Source organism: Cololabis saira, chromosome 19 (assembly GCF_033807715.1).
Source record: "Cololabis saira isolate AMF1-May2022 chromosome 19, fColSai1.1, whole genome shotgun sequence".
NCBI lineage: Eukaryota > Metazoa > Chordata > Actinopteri > Beloniformes > Belonidae > Cololabis > Cololabis saira.
In genome coordinates, this window is record NC_084605.1 from 751,730 (window position 1) to 773,794 (window position 22,065).

Sequence of the window (22,065 nt, forward strand, 5' to 3'; positions counted from 1 at the left end):
GACAAAAGTACAAAATAATCATTTTCAGGCAAATTAAATCAATAAAATAATAAAATAAATGAAATTAATGAAAAATAGCTTAAATTAAAATAATCTTAAGTAAATTCAAGTACTTTAATACATAATAAAATAAATAAAATAAAAGAATAAAAAAGTAAATTTTCCTCCTGGTCCTGGTCCCGGTCCAGGGCCGGTTCCCGTTCCTGGACCGCCTCGGCCCCGGACCCGGTCCCGGGAGCAGCGACCCGGTCCAGGCCCGCTCGAAATGTCAAGAAAAAAGCCTTTTTTCCCAACATTTCAACTTTATTCACGAAATTTTGACTTTTTTCTCAACATTTTGACTTTTTTCTCGACATTTCGACTTTTTTCTCGACATACATCTGTATATGCTTTAGGTTCTTAACAACATGGTATTAAACATTAATATATATATATATGCAGGAAAAAAACTCTCTAATCTCTAATTGTAAATGATACATGTTCAATAAAAAATACAATAAAATATCAATATTTCCCCCCCTTTTTTAACTTTTCATAACAATAATTAAACAAAAATAAATAGATAAGAAGAACGAAAAATAAATAAATATAAATAAATAAATACAACACACCCCTCTCCCACATTTTAAAAACACCAAACTTTTAAAATCAGCTGACGGCGGTCACGTGACCACTACAGCGGCCTCTGATTGGCCGGCGGTTCTTTGGGAGTAAATTTTAGTTTCCTGGTTCCATTAAGGATGAACTCCTGCCTGCTGGTCCTGATCCTGGTCCTGGTCCCGGTCCAGGCCCGGTTCCCCTTCCTGGACCGCCTGGGTCCCGGCCCGGGCCCCGGGAGCAGCGACCCGGCCCAGGCCCGCGCCGTGGCGGCTCTGCTGCGGCGGCTGCTCGGGTCTCGCTCCGGGGACTTCGTGGTGTCGGTGAACCGGAGCCTGGCGGGGGGGACGAGCCCCGGCACCGGGCCCGCGGGCCCGCGCACCGACGTGTGCGAGCTGCGCTCGCTGCGCGACGGGCGCGTGGCCGCGGCGGGCACGAGCGGCGTGGCCGCGGCCGCGGGCGTGCACAATTACCTGAAGTATTTCTGCAGGTGTCACGTGTCCTGGACCGGAAACCAGCTGACGCTGCCCGACCCGCTGCCCCGGATCAGGGGCGTTCTGCGCATCAGCACCGCGCACAGGTGAGGGGGCGGGGCTAAGGGAGAGAGCAGGAAAAATGTCGATAATAAAGTCAACATTTTTTGAAAAAAGTCAAAATGTCGAGATTAATGTTGAAATATTGAGAAAAAAGTCAAAATATTCGAGAAAAAAGTCAAAATATTCGAGAAAAAAGTCAAAATTTTGAGAAAAAAGTCAAAATATTCAAGAAAAAAGTCAAAATATTCGAGAAAAAAGTCAAAATTTTGAGAAAAAAGTCAAAATATTCAAGAAAAAAGTCAAAATTTCGAGAAAAATGTCGAATAAAAAGTCGAAATTTCGAGAAAAAAAGTCGAAATGTCGAGAAAAAAGTCAAAATGTCGAGAAAAAAGTCAAATGTAAAAAAAAAAGTCGAAATGTCGAGAAAAAAGTTGAAATGTCAAGAAAAAAGTCAAAATGTCGAGAAAAAAGTCAAAATGTCGAGAAAAAAGTCAAAATGTCGAGAAAAAAGTCAAAATGTCGAAAAAAAAAGTCAAAATGTCGAGAAAAAAAGTCAAAATGTCGAGAAAAAAAGTCAAAATGTCGAGAAAAAAGTCGAAATGTTTAGAAAAAAGTACAAAGTTCTTTGTCATTTTGACAAAAAAAGTTGAAATGTCGAGAAAAAAGTCAAAATGTTGAGAAAAAAGTCAAAATGTTGAGAAAAAAGTCGAAAGTTTTTTGTCATTTTGACAAAAAAAAGTCGAAACCCCTGGTTAGTGCTGGGCGGTATGACCAAAAGTATATCGCGGTATTTTTCAAAATGATATCAGTTTCACGGTATATCACGGTATTTTCTTTTTCATGCACAACTGGGTGTTAACCACATTTTCTAATGATTTGGAAAGGAATTGCTGCAGTAAATTGGCTTAGAATGGCCTATTTTACTGTCATGAGGAGGATGCCTAAATCAAATACATTTGATTTAGGCTTTTCAAAGAAAAAAATCTTTTACAAAATTACAAGGTAGAAATTATTTATTGAACATAAAAAACTGAACATGTTTTAATTTCCAGCATTATGTTGTTTTGGTTCCACCTCCTGGTGAATGTTGGTAAAATTCTTATGTGGTTACTTTTTGGTTGGCCAACGATTTATGTTTGTGGTGCAGCCGTTACGGAGCGGCCAGTCTATTTCCTTATATTACAACGCCGTTATTAATTGTTAGTTTTTTTCCCACTTATTCCACCGAACACCCAAAGTGTTTTTTTGCCATTTTCGTCCGAACAATTTGGGTTACCGAACAATCGGTGCATCACTGCTGCTAAACAGTCCCCTCACAAACAGTGTCCAGCGGCGCTAGCGTAGCGCTGCGCTACGTTCCCAACGTTGTGTAGCTACTGTACAAACTCACCGGTATTACGGTGTATGAAACATTCATATCATAAGAAAAATAAACCGGTATACCGCCCAGCACTACCCCTGGTCCCTAAAACTGAATCAGGACTAGACTACTGGATTATCTGTCCCTGGAACTGTGGTGGGGGGCAGGTGTGTATGTGTGTGTAATGTCCATATGAATGTTGTGGCCCGGTGGCCGGTTCCGGCCCCCCCCTGAATGAGAATCAGTAGTAGAGTTACACTAAGTTACACTAAGTTGGACACAGACGGGTCTGTGAGCTGGTTCTGGAACAATAGCACGATTGTCTGGTTTTTGTCGCCTCATTAGGACATTTTTTGCATAGTGGCCCCTAACGAGGTTCTCCTGGGGGCCCGTCCTAACAAGGTTTTCCTGGGGGCCCGTCCTAACGAGGCCGGACTCCTGGGGGCCCGTCCAGGACACAGAGGTGTGAGGGGGAAGTGGGTTCAGCAGAAGTCAGCGTGTCCCGTCAGGGTCGGCTGCACAAGCCTCAACCACCACTACAAATATCTCTGGTGCAGAGCCGTCTGGGAGATCTGCGAGGCCCTGTGCGAAATGGCTGGGGGGGCCCTTTTGGGTTTTTCGGGTCGGATCGGGTGTCTATATGCACAATTTTAACTCTCCAATGATCAAAATACTGATACCTTCCCCTGCCTCATCATCATCTCTTGCCTCGACGCGGGGCCCCACGGCTGCTTGAGACCCGGTGGGATCAGTGATTTTTGTAACAAATTTATCTAACGAGCCTTTCAGAGAGGCATTAAACTCTTCCATTTTCTTTAGTTTTTTTCTTTTTTCATCCCCTGATGGAAATTTCCTGATTCTGTCTCGTTCTCTCGACATTGTGTGACAGTTTGTTCCAACTCCACCGTCTGGATCAGAGCAGCTTGATCTGGATCTGGACCTGGACCTGGATCTGGACCTGGACCTGGATCTGGATCTGGACCTGGACCTGGATCAGATCTGGATCTGGATCTGGACCTGGATCTGGACCTGGACCTGGATCTGGATCTGGATCTGGATCTGGACCTGGATCTGGATCTGGACCTGGACCTGGATCTGGACCTGGATCTGGATCTGGATCTGGACCTGGACCTGGATCTGGATCTGGATCTGGATCTGGACCTGGACCTGGATCAGAGCAGCTTGTGTCTGATCAGTTGTATTGAACAACAGACACATATATTTATTGATATGCACAGACTAGCACACATTTAGGTCTGTAATGGAACGTGACTGTTGATATTTATAAGGGAAAAAACTAAAAAAAAAAAAAAAAAAATCTTTTTTTTTTTTTTTTTCTTTTTCAAAACCCGCCCATAGCGCGAGGTCCTGCGCGGTCGCACGGTTCACACACCCCTTGCGGCGGCTCTGGTGGTTTATCTTTGTTGCAGCTTTCACTCTTGCTTCATTCATTCATTCATTCATTCATTCATTCATTCATTCATTCATTCATTCATTCATTCATTCATTCATTCCTCCATTCATTCCTCCATTCATTCATTCCTCATTCATTCATTCATTAATTCATTCATCCATTCATTCCTCCATTCATTCATTCATTCATTACTCCATTCATTCATTCATTCATTCATTCATTACTCCATTCATTCATTCCTCCATCATTCATTCATTCATTCATTCATTCATCCATTCATTCCTCCATTCATTCATTCCTCCATTCAACCATTCATCCATTCATTCATTCATGCATTCATTCATCCATTCATTAATTCATCCATTCAACCATTTCATTCATTAATTAATTCATTCATTCCTCCATTCATTCATCCATCCATTTCATTCATTCATTCATCCATTCATTCATCCCTTCATTCCTCCATTCATTCATCCCTTCATTCATCCCTTCATTCCTCCATTCATTCATCCATTCATTCATCCCTTCATTCCTCCATTCATCCATCCATTCATCCATCCATTCATCCATTTCATTCATTCATCCATTCATTCATTCATTCATCCATTTCATTCATCCATCCATTCATTCATGCATTCATTCATCCATTCATTCATTCCTCCATCCATTTCATTCATTCATTAATTCATTCATTAATTCCTCCATTCATTCATCCATTCATTCATTCATCCCTTCATTCCTCCATTCATCCATTCATTCATGCATTCATTCATCCATCCATTCATTCATCCATTTCATTCATCCATCCATTAATTCATGCATACATTCATTCATCCATTCATCCATTCATCCATCCATTTCATTCATCCATCCATTCATCCATTCATTCATTCCTTTATTCATTCATCCATTCATTCATCCATTCATCCATCCATTCATCCATCCATTTCATTCATCCATCCATTCATCCATTCATTCATTCCTCCATTCATTCATTCATTCATTCATTCCTCCATTCATCCATTCATTCATTCATCCATTTCATTCATGCATTCATTCATCCATTCATTCATTCCTCCATCCATTTCATTCATTCATGAATTCATCCATTCATTCCTCAATTCATTCCTTCATTCATCCATTCATTCATTCATGCATTCCTCCATTCATTCATTCATTCCTCCATTCATTCATTCATTCATTCATCGATTCATTCATTCATTCATCGATTCATTCATTCATTCATCGATTCATTCATTCATTCATCAATTCATTCATTCATTACTCCATTCATTCATTCATTCCTCCATTCATTCATTCATTCATTCATTCATTCATTCATTCATTCATCGATTCATTCATTCATTCATCGATTCATTCATTCATTCATCAATTCATTCATTCATTACTCCATTCATTCATTCCTCCATTCATTCATTCATCAATTCATTCATTCATTCCTCCATTCATTCATTCATCCATTCATTCCTCCATTCATTCATTCATTCATTCATTCATCGATTCATTCATTCCCCCATTCATTCATTCATTCCTCCATCGATTCATTCATTCATCAATTCATTCATTCATTCCTCCATTCATTCATTCATTCCTCCATTCATTCATTCATTCATCCATTCATTCCTCCATTCATTCATCCATTCATTCCTCCATTCATTCATTCATTCATTAATCGATTCATTCATTCATTCCTCCATTCATTCATTCATTCATTCATTCATTCATCCATTCATTCCTCCATTCATTCATTCATTCATTAATCGATTCATTCATTCCTCCATTCATTCATTCATCCATTAATCGATTCATTCATTCATTCATTCATCGATTCATTCATTCCTCCATTCATTCATTCATTCCTCCATTCATTCATTCATTCATCCATTCATTCCTCCATTCATTCATCCATTCATTCATTCATTCATTAATCGATTCATTCATTCCTCCATTCATTCATTCATCCATTAATCGATTCATTCATTCATTCATTCATCGATTCATTCATTCCTCCATTCATTCATTCATTCCTCCATTCATTCATTCATTCATCCATTCATTCATCCATTCATTCCTCCATTCATTCATTCATTCATTAATCGATTCATTCATTCATTCCTCCATTCATTCATTCATTCATTCATTCATTCATTCATCCATTCATTCATCCATTCATTCCTCCATTCATTCATTCATTCATTAATCGATTCATTCATTCCTCCATTCATTCATTCATCCATTAATCGATTCATTCATTCATTCATTCATCGATTCATTCATTCCTCCATTCATTCATTCATTCATTCATTAATCGATTCATTCATTCATTCATTCATTACTCCATTCATCATCATACTCCTCCGTCTGGTGGGACTGGTTCTAACTGGTTCTGGTTCTGGTTCTGGTTCCTGCAGGTTCTGGTTCTGGTTCTAACTGGTTCTGGTTCTGGTTCTGGTTCTGCAGGTTCCGGTACTACCAGAACGTCTGCTCCTCCTCCTACTCCTCCGTCTGGTGGGACTGGTTCTAACTGGTTCTGGTTCTGGTTCTGCAGGTTCCGGTACTACCAGAACGTCTGCTCCTCCTCCTACTCCTCCGTCTGGTGGGACTGGTTCTAACTGGTTCTGGTTCTGGTTCTGCAGGTTCCGGTACTACCAGAACGTCTGCACCTCCTCCTACTCCTCCGTCTGGTGGGACTGGTTCTAACTGGTTCTGGTTCTGGTTCTGCAGGTTCCGGTACTACCAGAACGTCTGCACCTCCTCCTACTCCTCCGTCTGGTGGGACTGGACTCGGTGGCAGCAGGAGATCGACTGGATGGCCCTGAACGGAATCAACCTGCCGTTGGCCTTTACCGGCCAGGAGGTGGTGTGGCAGGAGGTGAGAGGGTGAGGGGGCGGGGCTTAGGGAGGGGGCGGGGCTAGAGGTGAGGGGGCGGGGCCAGGAATCAACCTGCCGTTGGCCTTTACGGGCCAGGAGGTGGTGTGGCAGGAGGTGAGGGGGCGGGGCTTAGGGGAGGGGGCGGGGCTAGAGGTGAGGGGCGAGGGGGCGGGGCTTATGGAGGGGGCGGGGCTAGAGGTGAGGGGGCGAGGAAAAAGTAAAAATGTCGAGAAAAAAGTTAAAATTTTGAGAAAAAAGTTGAAATTTTGAGAAAAAAGTTGAGAGAAAAGTTGAAATTTTGAGAAAAAAGTGGAAATATTGATGAAAAAGTTGAAATTTTGAGAAAAAAGTGGAAATATTGATGAAAAAGTTGAAATTTTGAGAAAAAAAGTTGAAATTTTGAGAAAAAAGTTGAAATATTGATGAAAAAGTTGAAATTTTGAGAAAAAAGTTGAAATATTGATGAAAAAGTTGAAATTTTGAGAAAAAAGTTGAAATTTGGATGAAGGGTTAGAGGTGAGAGGACGGGGCTAGAGGTGAGAGGACGAGAGAAAAGTAAAAATTCCGAGAAAAGAGTTGAAATGTCGAGAAAAAAGTCTAAATGTCGAGAAAAAAGTTGAAATATTGATGAAAAAGTTGAAATTTTGAGAAAAAAGTTGCAATATTGAGAAAAAAGTTGAAATATTGAGAAAAAAGTCGAGAACAAAGTTGAAATTTTGAGAAAAAAGTTGAAATTTTGAGAAAAAAGTTTAAATTTGGATGAAAAAGTTGAAATTTTGAGAAAAAAGTTAAAATTTTGAGAAGAAAGTCGAGAAAAAAGTTGAAATCTTGAGAAAAAAGTTGAAATTTTGATGAAAAAGTTGAAATTTTGAGAAAAAAGTTGAAATCTTGAGAAAAAAGTTGAAATTTTGATGAAAAAGTTGAAACTTTGAGAAAAAAAATGAAATTTGGATGAAAAAGTTGAAATTTTGAGAGAAAAGTTGAAATTTTGAGAAAAAAGTTGAGAAAGAAGTTGAAATTTTGAGAAAAAAGTTGAAATTTGGATGAAAAAGTTGAAATTTTGAGAGAAAAGTTGAAATTTTGAGAAAAAAGTTGAAATCTTGAGAAAAAAGTTGATAAAAAAGTTGAAATTTTGATGAAAAAGTTGAAATTTTGAGAGAAAAGTTGAAATTTTGAGAAAAAAGTTGAGAAAAAAGTTGAAATTTTGAGAAAAAAGTTGAAATTTGGATGAAAAAGCTATGCTGCTGACGCTACGCTGCTGATGCTACGCTGCTGACGCTACGCTGCTGATGCTACGCTGCTGATGCTACGCTGCTGATGCTAGCTGCTGATGCTGCTGATGCTAGCTTTAACGGGAAGGTTGAGTTTCCGTTAGATAAACTGTATCGGCCTGAATATAAGACGACCTGATTATAAGATTCTTTTTCAAGACTTGAAAAAAAACTTTTTGAACACCAAATTCAATTTTTACACAATTTTTACACAATTATACTTGTGGAAAACTTTAACCTTGTTGAGCCGCATTTTGTAATAAACGTCCAAAATGTAATAACTTTTTCATTTTATTTTGTAATACATTTTGCCACATTATGTAATAAGTTATTGCATTTTGGGAAGATTATTATAAAATGCACTTGCAACTGTTGTATTTTCTAGTAAATGTAATAATTATGTAATAACACCTGTTATATTTGTGTCCTGCAGGTTTACCGGTCTCTGGGCCTGAACCAGTCTGAGATCGAGGAATTCTTCTCCGGCCCGGCGTTCCTGGCCTGGAACCGCATGGGGAACATGAACCGGTTCGGTGGACCGTTACCGCAGTCCTGGCACGTCAACCAGCTGGCCCTGCAGGTAAAACCAACCGCCCTGCAGGTAAAACCAACCGCCCTGCAGGTAAAACCAACCGCCCTGCAGGTAAAACCAACCACCCTGCAGGTAAAACCAACCGCCCTGCAGGTAAAACCAACCGCCCTGCAGGTAAAACCAACCACCCTGCAGGTAAAACCAACCGCCCTGCAGGTAAAACCAACCACCCTGCAGGTAAAACCAACCGCCCTGCAGGTAAAACCAACCGCCCTGCAGGTAAAACGCCCTAAACCGCCCTAAACCGCCCTAAAAACCAACCGCCCTGCAGGTAAAACCAACCACCCTGCAGGTAAAACGCCCTAAACCGCCCTAAACCGCCCTAAAAACCAACCGCCCTGCAGGTAAAACCAACCACCCTGCAGGTAAAACCAACCGCCCTGCAGGTAAAACCAACCACCCTGCAGGTAAAACCAACCGCCCTGCAGGTAAAACCAACCGCCCTGCAGGTAAAACCAACCACCCTGCAGGGGATTTCAACAGATCATCTAAACCAGAAATCAATGTTATAATGTTATATGTGGAAAGTTGGGGTCATGATGCTGAAGGAAATGGCAAACTTGGAAATAAGAAAACAGTTTTACATGAATGAACCCTCTTCACATCTCCTGAGGAGTGGATGGATGATGGATGGATGGATAGATAGTTTTACATGAATTTCATCCTCACCTCTCCTGAGGAGTGGATGGATGATGGATGGATGGATGGATGATGGATGGATGGATAGATAGTTTTACATGAATTTCCTCCTCACCTCCTCTTCTTCCTGCAGATGAAGATCCTGTCCCGGATGAGAGCCTTCGGCATGATCCCGGTCCTCCCGGCCTTCTCCGGGAACGTTCCCCCAGGAATCCTCCGGTGGGTTTTAGAGATTACACATGTTTGTGCTGAACTCTCACGTTCTGCTGTTTTACTTGTTTTAGTTTTAGTTAAAGACTCTAAATCTCCGGTAAGAGCCGGACGAGGGTTTGGAGTTGGGTATTAGTTTAAACCAGGGATCAGCAACCCGCGGCTCTCTAGCGCCGCCCTAGTGGCTCCTGGAGCTTTTTCAAAAATTCCTTTTTCTCCCTTTTTTTATTCTTTTTTTCCTTTTTTCCGCCCTTTTTTCTCTTTCTTTTTCTTCCTTTTTTTCTTTTTCTTATTTTTTCTCTTCTTTTTTCCCTTGATCTTTTTTCTTCTTTTTTTCTTTTTTCCTTTTTTTCCCTTTTTTCCTTCTTTTTTCTCTTATTTTTTAAATTTTTTTCTTCTCTTTTTTCCATTTTTTCCTCTTTTTTTCTTCTTTTGTTTTCTTCCTTTTTTTATTTTTTTTTCCTTTTCTTTTTTTAAATTTTTTTCCTTTTTTCTATTTTTTCTTCTTTTTTTCTTATTTTTTCCTTTTTTTTCTCTCTCTAGCGCCGCCCTAGTGGCTCCTAGAGATTTTTCAAAAATGTTTGAGAATGGAAATAGACGGGGAGGGAAATATATTTTTTGTTTTAATGTGGTTTCTGTAGCAGGACAAACATAACACAAACATTCTTAACATTTTCCAATTCTGTAAAAATGTGTAGAATGAATATTACATTTCAACATTTCTGTTAACGAAGATTTAAACAATAATCTCGACATTTCCACTTTTTTCTCGACATTTTGATTTTTTTCTCGACATTTTGACTTTTTTTCTCGACATTTCCACTTTTTCCTCAACATTTCCACTTTTTTCTCAACATTTCCACTTTTTCCTCAACATTTTGACTTTTTTCTCAAAATGTGTACTTTTTTCTCGTCATTTTGACTTTTTTCTCGACATTTTGACTTTTTTTCTCGACATTTTTACTTTTTCCTCGACATTTCCACTTTTTTCTCAACATTTCAACTTTTTTCTCAACATTTTCCAGGCTTTTCCCCGGGGCCAACGTGACCCGGCTGGGCCCCTGGTCTCACTTCAACTGCAGCTTCTCGTGCTCGTACGTGCTGGACCCGCGGGACCCGCTGTTCCTCCGGATCGGGTCTCTGTTCCTGTCTCAGCTGGTGAAGACGTTCGGAACCGACCACGTCTACAACACCGACACCTTCAACGAGATGACCCCGCCCTCCTCCGACCCCGCCTACCTGTCGGCCGTCAGCCGCAGCGTCTTCGCCTCCATGACGGCCGGTGAGCTGCTACACTAGCATTTACTAGCTCCTACTAGCTCCTACTAGCTCATACTAGCTCCTACTAGCACCTACTAGCACCTACTATCTCCTACTAGCACCTACTAGCTTCTACTAGCATCTACTAGCCCCTACTAGCATCTACTAGCACCTACTAGCATCTACTAGCCCCTACTAGTATCTACTTGCACCTACTAGCATCTACTAGCACCTACTAGCTCCGTCAGCCGGAGCGTCTTCGCCTCCATGACGGCCGGTGAGCTGCTACACTAGCATTTACTAGCTCCTACTAGCTCCTACCAGCACTTACTACCTCCTACTAGCACCTACTAGCACCCATTAGCACCTACTAGCTCCTACTAGCAGCTACTAGCATCTACTAGCTCCTACTAGCTCCTACTAGCACCTACTAGCTCCCACTAGCACCTACTAGCTCCTACTAGCACCTACTAGCTCCTACTAGCACCCTCTAGCTCCTACTAGCACCTACTAGCTCCCTCTAGCATCTACTAGCACCTACTAGCTCCTACTAGCACCCACTAGCACCCACTAGCTCTTACTAGCACCTACTAGCTCCTACTAGCTCCTACTAGCACCCACTAGCTCCCTCTAGCATCTACTAGCTCCTACTAGCTACTATTAGCTCCTACTAGCACCTACTAGCACTTACTAGCACCCACTAGCTCCCTCTAGCATCTACTAGCACCTACTAGCTCCTACTAGCTACTATTAGCTCCTACTAGCAGCTACAAGCTCCTACTAGCACCTACTAGCACCTACAAGCACCCCTTAGCACCTACTAGCATCTACTAGCTCCTACTAGCTCCTACTAGCACCTACTAGCTCCCACTAGCATCTACTAGCTCCTACTAGCTCCTACTAGCACCTACTAGCACCCACTAGCTCCTACTAGCACCTACTAGCTCCCTCTAGCACCTACTACCTCCTACTAGCACCCACTAGCACCCACTAGCTCCTACTAGCACCCACTAGCTCCCTCTAGCATCTACTAGCACCTACTAGCTCCTACTAGCTACTATTAGCTCCTACTAGCACCTACTAGCACCTACTAGCTCCTACTAGCACCTACTAGATCCCACTAGCACCTACAAGCTCCTACTAGTACCTACTATTACCTATTAGTACCTACTAGCACCTACTAGCTCCTACTAGCACCTACTAGCTCCTACTAGCACCTACTAGCTCCTACTAGCATCTACTAGCTCCTACTAGCATCTACTAGCTCCTACTAGCTCTTGCTCTGCGGCCCCTCCGAAATGATGCCGGCTTTTGTGAAAGCTCGAACAGCACATTAGCCCACGTTAGCATCAACAATCCATCAACAGTAAACGACGGAGCCCGCTGCCGGGCAGGCCCACCTCCCCGCCCACCCTGCGCCATTGGGCGTTTTGAAAAAAAAAATAAGACGATTATATGCGCCTAATGGTCGCGAAAATACGGTATCAGAGCCGGGCCGGGGGGCGGGGCTTATGACTGGCCCCTTTGCAGCCCGATTCATCCGAGATTCTTGCTTTTCAATTTTGGCAGAAAGATGTTTCCAGTCGTTTATTCCGTTCATCCATGCATTATTTCAATGTCCAAACCTGTTCTCCGTCTCCCCAGTGGACCCGGACGCCGTCTGGCTGATGCAGGGCTGGTTGTTCTTCAGCGACTCCTCCTTCTGGAAACCGGCCCAGATCCGATCGCTGCTGCGCGGCGTTCCGATCGGTCGATTGATCGTGCTGGATCTGTTCGCCGAGACGGAGCCGCTCTACTCGTCCACCCAGTCCTTCTACGGCCAGCCCTTCGTCTGGTGCATGCTGCACAACTTCGGAGGAAACAGCGGCCTGTTCGGCACGGTGGAGACCGTCAACGCCGGCCCCTTCGCGGCGCTGCGTTTCCCCAACTCCACCCTGGTGGGCGTGGGCATGGCGCCCGAGGGAATCGAGCAGAACCCGGTCGTGTACGAGCTGATGAGCGAGCTAGCGTGGCGGCGCGAGCCGGTGGACCTGGCCAAGTGGGCGTCGCTGTACGCCGCGCGGCGCTACGGCACCGGCGGCGGCGGCGCGGCGGGGAACCTGACGGCGGCGGCGTGGCGCCTGCTGTTCGCCGGCGTCTACAACTGCACCGTTCCGCACTACAAGAACCACAACCACAGCCCGCTGGTGCGCCGGCCCAACCTGCACATGAACACGGAGCTCTGGTACGACCCGGCCGGGCTGTATGAGGCCTGGAGGCTCATGGTGGCGGCGGCGCCGGACCTGGTGCAGCAGGAGACGTTCCGCTACGACCTGGTGGACGTCACCCGGCAGGTGAGGGAGGAATGATTATAAATAAAAAAGAATAGGGTTGTCCTGATCAGGATTTTTTAGCTACTGATCACATAAAAACATAAGAAAACCTAAAAAAAAAATATTATAACTGGACCCAACGTATTATTAATTCGGACTAAATATCGTCAACAAAAATTTGCACCAAATATCGTCAACGAAAATTCGGACTAAATATCGTCAACGAAAATTCGGACTAAATTTCGTTGTCAACGAAAATTTTGACTAAATATCGTCAACGAAATTCTCACTAAATATTGTCGTCAACGAAAAATCTGAACAAAATATCGTCAACAAAAATTCACACCGACAAAAAGGTGATTGATTGATTTATTGAAATAATGACACAAAACATCAGAAAAGAAAACAAATAAACAGTCATTCAACAAAATCAAAGGGAAATAAACCTTCATGCCCGAAAATACAGAAGCGTATTGCATACACTTGAGAGAAAAAAAGCTGCTGTTTTTCTGAATTATGTGCAGATTTTATTTTTTTTTCATTAAAACTTTTCTCGGAATTCTGAGATAATTATCTAGTTAATTCAGAAAAACAGCTGATTTTTTTTATTAATATATAATAATATATAATATATACATCAAATCTTTTCTGAATGTTGATTAGTAAAGTTTTCTTATGAGCTTTAAACATAATTTGCAGAATACTATAATCTACTAATTCATGCACCATTTGCAGGCGCTGCAGGTGCTGACGTCGTCCTTCTACCGCGACGTCGTGGACGCGTTCCGGAGCAAGCGGATGCCGGAGCTGCTGACGGCAGGCGGGGTTCTGGTGTACGACCTGCTGCCGGAGCTGAACCGGTTACTCAACACCAACCGCCACTTCCTGCTGGGGGCGTGGCTCGGGCGGGCGCGCTCCCTGGCGCTGGACGAGAAGGAGGCGGCGCTCTACGACATGAACGGCCGGAACCAGTTGACCCTGTGGGGGCCCGGCGGGGAGATCCTGGACTACGCCAACAAGCAGTGGGGGGGTCTGGTGGAGGACTACTACGCCCAGCGCTGGAGCCTCTTCCTGCAAACGCTGGTGGAGTGTCTGGACGCCGGGCGGCCCTTCAGGCAGGACGCCTTCGACCGGGCGGCGTTCCGGGTGGAGAAGGGCTTCGTGTACAACGGCCGGACGTACCCGTCCCAACCCCAGGGCGACGTCCTGGAGATCGCCCAGCGGATCTTCCTCAAGTACTTCCCCCAGGCGCTCAAGAGACTATGACCGCCGGCGCCGCCGCTGGACGGCTTGAGATGGACCTACTAAGACTTAAGACTAAGACAGCCCGGTTCTGAACTCTGAACTGGTTCAGATATATCTTGTGATTTATATTGTAATTGTTACCCTCTAATTAGTGATGCACCGATTGTTCGGTAACCGAAATTGTTCGACCATAAATGGCAAAAAAACACTTTCGGTGTTCGGTGGAATAAGTGGGAAAAAAACGAACAATTAATAACGGCGTTGTAAAATAAGGAAATAGACTGGCCGCTCCGTCCCGTAACGTTGCGCACTACATAAATCGTTGGCCAACCAAAAAGTAACCCCATAAGAATTTTACCAACATTCACCAGGAGGTGGAACCAAAACAACATAATGCTGGGAAATTAAAAAATTTTCATTTTTTTATGTTCAATAAATATTTTCTACCTTGTAATTTTGTAAAAGATTTTTTTCTTTTAAAAGCCTAAATCAAATGTATTTGATTTATGCAATGGTGAAAAAATTGGCAAAATAAATGAAAAACTGCTGAAGAACCATGTTGGGTATTGTTCGGTATCCAGCCAAGTGTTTATTATTATTTTCGGTTTCGGCCACAAATTTTCATTTCGGTGCATCACTACTTCTAATGATCGAGCCATTCGATAGTAAAGTTGTTTTGATAAATTTAGATCATCTACTGTAGTACCTTTGAGCACGCCCGCCGATAGGGGGGGACAAACGGGTCTGTTGACCCGGGCCCAGGGTAGGGGGGGGCCCAGAACTGGAAAAAAAAAAAAATCTTTTTTTTTTCTTTAATTTTCTTTTAATTTTTTTTTTTATTCTCATTAAATTATGGAATCATTTTTCAAAATGTTTCAAAATATGCCTATTTGTGGAAAGAATATGTAGTAGTTGAGTTACATAAAAGCTTGTTAGTTGTTTTCTTCCTAATTGTCCTTGTGGTCAAGAACCCCCAACACAAAAATGGTTTGACCGCTGATCAAAATTTGATGTTATCATTTAATTCAACCATTAGAATGGTCAAAATGTCCGGTCAGCACAAGTCCGGTGCTCAGAAAAGAAGAGAAGAAGAGAAGAAGAAAATAGAGGCCTCAGAGATTCTGTACACAAATATTTTAAAAAGGTGGTGACGGTGAAGCTGGAATTAATAAAGTCAGAGTAGAGCAAGGTAAGAAACAGTTACAACGTTTACCAACCTTTAACTTAACCTAACTGGCTAGCTCTAATGTTAACGTCCATTAGCTTGTATAAAAACCTGAAGAGCAGAGGGAGAGGAGAGGAAGAGGAGAAGGAGAGATCTGGGCGCAGGGGGGCCCATCTTAGATTATTTTGTCCGGGGCCCCGGCCCCGGCTCCTGTTTTCTGAGACTGTGAACTGGAAACAGTGTGCCCCTGCCATGAAGTGTCCAAGATGTGGCCTTGCTAGGGAGTGTCCAAGATGTGGCCTTGCTAGGGAGTGTCAAAGATGTGGCCTTGCTAGGGAGTGTCCAAGATGTGGCCTTGCTAGGGAGTGTCCAAGATGTGGCCTTGCTAGGGAGTGTCCAAGATGTGGCCTTGTGAGGGAGTGTCCAAGATGTGGCCTTGCTAGGGAGTGTCCAAGATGTGGCCTTGCTAGGGAGTGTCCAAGATGTGGCCTTGCTAGGGAGTGTCCAAGGTGTGGCCTTGTGTGGGAGTGTCCAAGATGTGGCCTTGCTAGGGAGTGTCCAAGATGTGGCCTTGCTAGGGAGTGTCCAAGATGTGGCCTTGCTAGGGAGTGTCCAAGATGTGGCCTTGCTAGGGAGTGTCCAAGATGTGGCCTTGCTAGGGAGTGTCCAAGATGTGGCCTTGCTAGGGAGTGTCCAAGATGTGGCATTGCTAGGTAGTGTCCAAGATGTGGCCTTGAGAGGGAGTGTCCAAGATGTGGCCTTGCTAGGGAGTGTCCAAGATGTGGCCTTATTAGGGAGTGTCCAAGATGTGGCCTTGCTAGGGAGTGTCCAAGATGTGGCCTTGCTAGGGAGTGTCCAAGATGTGGCCTTGAGAGGGAGTGTCCAAGATGTGGCCTTGCTAGGGAGTGTCCAAGATGTGGCCTTGCTAGGGAGTGTCCAAGATGTGGCCTTGCTAGGGAGTGTCCAAGATGTGGCCTTGCGAGGGAGTGACCAAGAGGAGCGCTAGCTAGCGTCGCCACCTTGTTGAGCCGCATTTTGTTATATACGTCCAAAATGTACTAACTTTGTCATTTCATTTTGTAATAAACTGCTGCATTTTGTAATAAACTACCCCGACGCATTTTGTAATAAATTTTGCCGCATTATGTAATAAGTTATTACATTTTGAGAAGATTATTACAAAATGCACTTGCAACTTTTTTATTCTCTAGAAAATGTAATAACATGGTGCATTATGTAATAACAATTCTAAACATAGTTTATTTGTTTGTTATCGGCCTATATAATTCCAAACTTCAAATAGAAAACTAAAGTTATATTTGGAGTTTTATAGATAGATTTATTGGCTACATAGCTCTGAGGGAAATTGCATAAAAAACAACAAAAGTCACTCTTGTATAAATTCATTGTTAAACAAACAACAATAATAGGTATTATTACATAATGCATGTTATTACATTTCCTAGAAAATAAAAAAAGTTGTCAAGTGCATTTTATAATAATTTCAAAATGCAATAACTTATTACATAATTTGGCAAAATGTATTACATAATGGGGCAGTTTATTACAAAATGAAATGAAAAAGTTATTACATTTTGGACGTTTATTACAAAATAAACCGTTATTACAAAATGCGGCTCAACACACCTTTTCAGAAACAGAAATGCCCAGATTTCAGCAACGCAGGCGCCGTAAAAAAGGGACAAAACTTCTAAACTGCAGACATTCTAGTCTTAAAACATGTTTATTTTTTGATTGTTTTTTTTCTTCTATTTGACGTCTTTTATTTCGAACATAAGCACAAAAAAATAAAAACCAGAAGAACAATGAATCAATAACATAAAAATGGTTTATTTTTGTACATTTAAATGTAAAGTTAGCTGTGTGATTTAGCTGTTAGGAGGTTAACACGTGTGTAAACGTTTGACGTCAGTGAGATGTAAAACATTGACATACAAGGTTTTTGTATAAACTGCATAGACATGTATTTATTTTATATGAATAAACAAAATGCTTTGATTTAAAGTTTAAAGTGCCTTAATAGCATTGAACTTGCATGACTGTACAGACAGACAACCATGCTAGCAACTGAACTAGCCTCCTATGCTATGTTTGTCCACATCAGCCAAGATGTAGAATATGGTGTAAAAGTTAATTAATTTCAATAATTCAACTAGAATATGGTGTAAAAGTTAATTTATTTTAATAATTCAACTAGAATATGGTGTAAAAGTAAATTAATTTCAATAATTCAACTAGAATATGGTGGAAAAGTTAATTTATTTTAATAATTCAACTAGAATATAGTGTAAAAGTAAATTAATTTCAATAATTCAACTAGAATATGGTGTAAAAGTTAATTTATTTCAATAATTCAACTTAAAAGGTGAAACTAATATATTACATAGTCTCATTACATGCAAAGTATGTAATGAGACTATGTAATATATGTTAAACCTTTATTTGTTATAATTTTGATGATTTAATTGTTTATTGATTTCGTAATATAGATTTTTTATTTGGGGTTTTCATAAACTGTGAGCCATAATCACCAAAATTATAACAAATAAAGGCTTGAAATATCTCACTTTGAATGTAGAGGGAAATAATATATTTGTTTCACCTTTAGTTGAATTCACTACGAATGAAGTTTTGCAATATATTCAAATTTTCCGACCTCCACCTGTAGATTATGACATCAATAAATAAGAACAATGGTGTTTGTGGGTAAAAAGAACAGAACAACAACACATTCTCTCTCTAAACCATGAAAGATGTTTATTTCCCAGAATTCAGCTGGACGTTCAGACGTCGTTACAGGAGCTGCTGCTCTATATGATCATGTGGTCAAATCATGAAAATCATCTTTTTATTGGATTCCTGGACAACCAAACGTAGAAAAATAATGTAATTAATACAAAAGAGATTCAATCTTTAAACATTATTCACATTGGGGGGCTTTTTTTCCTCAACATTTCAACTTTATTCACTTTTTCATTCATTTTCATTCATTTTTTCTCAACATTTTGACTTTTTTCTAGACATTTCAAATTTTTTTCTCGACATTTTGACTTTTTTCTCAACATTTTGACTTTTTTATTGGAAATTTTACTTCAACATTAATCTCGAAATTTCTACTTTTTTCTCGAAATTTCTACTTTTTTCTCGAAGTGCATAATGAAAAAAAAATGTTCCTCCTCTAAAATATTTGTATTTTTCTGCCACTCGGTGGTTTTAACCGTGAAGTCTCATCTGTGACGTCGTGATCGTTCCCTCTGATTGTGATAAAAGTGATGCTGCTGAAGAACCGGACCCGGTTTGAGTCCTGTAAAGTCTGGTCCTGGACCAGGACCATGTCCTGGACCTGGTCCTGGTCCTGGACCTGGACCTGGTCCTGGTCCTGGTCCTGGTCCAGGTCCTGGTCCTGGTCGAGGTCCAGACCGGTTCAGGGCTGCGGGCCGGTCCACGTGCTAGCTAGCGGGCGGCGCAGCAGCTCCTCCACGTGCCGGGCCACGTCCATCGTGTCCTCCAGGTCGAAGTCTCCGTCTGGATCCAGCATGGTGTCGGAGCTGGGGGGAGAAGTAGCTCAGTTAGCTTAGTTAGCTTAGCTCTGAGGACCAGCATGGTGTCAGAGCTGGGGGGAGAGTTAGCTCAGTTAGCTTAGTTAGCTTAGCTCTGAGGACCAGCATGGTGTCAGAGCTGGGGGGAGAGGTAGCTCAGTTAGCTTAGCACTGAGGACTAGCATGGTGTCAGAGCTGGGGGGAGAGGTAGCTCAGTTAGCTTAGCACTGAGGACTAGCATGGTGTCAGAGCTGGGGGGAGAGGTAGCTTAGTTAGCTTAGCTCTGAGGACCAGAGACGGGTTAGCTTAGCACTGAAGCTAACAACAGCAGAGTCAAGAGTTAGCTTAGTTAGCATAGCTCTGAGGACCAGCATGGTGTCAGAGCTGGGGGGAGAGTTAGCCTAGTTAGCTTAGCTCTGAGGCTAACGACAAACTACTACAGCAGAGACGGGTTAGCTTAGCACTGAGGACCAGAGACGGGTTAGCTTAGCACTGAAGCTAACGACAGCAGAGTCAAGAGTTAGCTTAGTTAGCTTAGCTCTGAGGACCAGAGACGGGTTAGCTTAATTAGCTTAGCACTGAGGCTAACAACAAACTACTACAACAGAGATGAGGTTAGCTTAGCACAAACGCTAACATCAACTACATTAAATTACATCTCATACGCTACATCAAGTATCATCAGGAGCTAAAGTACTTCCTATCAGAGTAAAACAGGTGTACTAGTACTAACATGGAGGGTTAAACAGGTATAGTACTAGTACTAACTAGTTGGAGTAGTTGGGGTAGTTATAGTACTAGTACTAACTAGTTGGGGTAGTTATAGTACTAGTACTAACTAGTTGGAGTAGTTGGGGTAGTTATAGTACTAGTACTAACTAGTTGGAGTAGTTGGGGTAGTTATAGTACTAGTACTAACTAGTTGGAGTAGTTGGGGTAGTTATAGTACTAGTACTAACTAGTTGGAGTAGTTATAGTACTAGTACTAACTATTTGGGGTAGTTATAGTACTAGTACTAACTAGTTGGGGTAGTTATAGTACTAGTACTAACTAGTTGGGGTAAATGTGTGTACTAGTACTAACTAGTTGGGGTAGTTATAGTACTAGTACTAACTAGTTGGGGTAGTTATAGTACTAGTACTAACTAGTTGGGGTAGTTATAGTACTAGTACTCACTAGTTGGGGTAGTTATAGTACTAGTACTAACTAATTGGGGTAGTTATAGTACTAGTACTAACTAGTTGGGGTAGTTATAGTACTAGTACTAACTAGTTGGGGTAGTTATAGTACTAGGTTGGGGTAGTTATAGTACTAGTACTAACTAGTTGGGGTAGTTATAGTACTAGTACTAACTAGTTGGGGTAGTTATAGTACTAGTACTAACTAGTTGGGGTAGTTATAGTACTAGTACTCACTAGTTGGGGTAGTTATAGTAGTTATAGTACTAGTACTTACTAGTTGGGGTAGTTATAGTACTAGTACTAACTAATTGGGGTAGTTATAGTACTAGTACTAACTAGTTGGGGTAGTTATAGTACTAGTACTAACTAGTTGGGGTAGTTATAGTACTAGTACTAACTAATTGGGGTAGTTATAGTACTAGTACTAACTAGTTGGGGTAGTTATAGTACTAGTACTAACTAGTTGGGGTAGTTATAGTACTAGTACTAACTAGTTGGGGTAGTTATAGTACTAGTACTAACTAGTTGGGGTAGTTATAGTACTAGTACTAACTAGTTGGGGTAGTTATAGTACTAGTACTAACTAGTTGGGGTAGTTATAGTACTAGTACTAACTAGTTGGGGTAGTTATAGTACTAGTACTAACTAGTTGGGGTAGTTATAGTACTAGTACTAACTAGTTGGGGTAGTTATAGTACTAGTACTCACTAGTTGGGGTAGTTATAGTACTAGTACTAACTAGTTGGGGTAGTTATAGTACTAGGTTGGGGTAGTTATAGTACTAGTACTAACTAGTTGGGGTAGTTATAGTACTAGTACAAACTAGTTGGGGTAGTTATAGTATTAGTACTAACTAGTTGGGGTAAATGTGTGTACTAGTACTAACTAGTTGGGGTAGTTATAGTACTAGTACTAACTAGTTGGGGTAGTTATAGTACTAGTACTAACTAGTTGGGGTAGTTATAGTACTAGTACTTACTAGTTGGGGTAGTTATAGTACTAGTACTAACTAATTGGGGTAGTTATAGTACTAGTACTAACTAATTGGGGTAGTTATAGTACTAGTACTAACTAGTTGGGGTAGTTATAGTACTAGTACTAACTAGTTGGGGTAGTTATAGTACTAGTACTCACTAGTTGGGGTAGTTGGGGTAGTTATAGTACTAGTACTAACTAATTGGGGTAGTTATAGTACTAGTACTAACTAGTTGGGGTAGTTATAGTACTAGTACTCACTAGTTGGGGTAGTTGGGGTAGTTATAGTACTTGTACTAACTAGTTAGGGTAGTTATAGTACTAGTACTAACTAATTGGGGTAGTTATAGTACTAGTACTCACTAGTTGGGGTAGTTATAGTACTAGTACTAACTAGTTGGGGTAGTTATAGTACTAGTACTAACTAGTTGGGTTAGTTATAGTACTGGTACTCACTAGTTGGGGTAGTTATAGTACTAGTACTAACTAGTTGGGGTAATTATAGTACTAGTACTAACTAGTTGGGGTAGTTATAGTACTAGTACTCACTAGTTGAGGTAGTTATAGTACTAGTACTCACTAGTTGGGGTAGTTATAGTACTAGTACTAACTAGTTGGGGTAGTTGGGGTAGTTATAGTACTAGTACTAACTAGTTGGGGTAGTTATAGTACTAGTACTAACTAGTTGAGGTAGTTATAGTACTAGTACTCACTAGTTGGGGTAGTTATAGTACTAGTACTAACTAGTTGGGGTAGTTGGGGTAGTTATAGTACTAGTACTAACTAGTTGGGGTAGTTATAGTACTAGTACTAACTAGTTGAGGTAGTTATAGTACTAGTACTAACTAGTTGGG

The 22,065-nt window shown here is 41.5% G+C and overlaps 2 protein-coding genes across 3 annotated transcripts in view; one reads left to right on the forward strand and one right to left on the reverse strand.

Annotated features, from left to right (window-relative positions):
* Nucleotides 1-739: 739 nt before the first annotated feature.
* Nucleotides 740-17,704, forward strand: LOC133419841 (alpha-N-acetylglucosaminidase-like). Its single transcript, XM_061709302.1, has 7 exons — nt 740-1,177; nt 6,653-6,800; nt 8,505-8,651; nt 9,436-9,521; nt 10,538-10,794; nt 12,417-13,105; nt 13,820-17,704. Exons 1-7 carry the CDS (start codon nt 741-743, stop codon nt 14,348-14,350), a joined length of 2,295 nt encoding a protein of 764 aa, XP_061565286.1. The 5' UTR covers nt 740; the 3' UTR covers nt 14,351-17,704.
* A 542-nt stretch (nt 17,705-18,246) lies between these two features.
* LOC133419839 (signal transducer and activator of transcription 5B-like) overlaps nt 18,247-22,065 on the reverse strand; it is a 76,000-nt gene continuing 72,181 nt past the window's right edge. For both annotated transcript variants that reach the window (XM_061709300.1, XM_061709301.1), the window contains 2 exons: nt 19,023-19,063; nt 18,247-18,839 (listed from right to left, as the gene is read on the reverse strand). In XM_061709300.1, coding sequence (XP_061565284.1) covers nt 18,694-18,839; nt 19,023-19,063 — 187 coding nt within the window. In that variant the 3' untranslated portion in view covers nt 18,247-18,693. The remainder of the gene's footprint in view (nt 18,840-19,022; nt 19,064-22,065) is intronic.

What these genes read in the sequence shown, in the direction of transcription:
- LOC133419841 (XM_061709302.1), top strand. Translation starts at nt 741, where the DNA reads ATGAACTCCTGCCTGCTGGTCCTGATCCTGGTCCTGGTCCCGGTCCAG. An exon ending in CGCATCAGCACCGCGCACAG is followed by an intron (nt 1,178 to 6,652) that starts GTGAGGGGGCGG and finishes CTGGTTCTGCAG; the next exon opens with GTTCCGGTACTACCAGAACG. An exon ending in CTTCGCCTCCATGACGGCCG is followed by an intron (nt 10,795 to 12,416) that starts GTGAGCTGCTAC and finishes CCGTCTCCCCAG; the next exon opens with TGGACCCGGACGCCGTCTGG.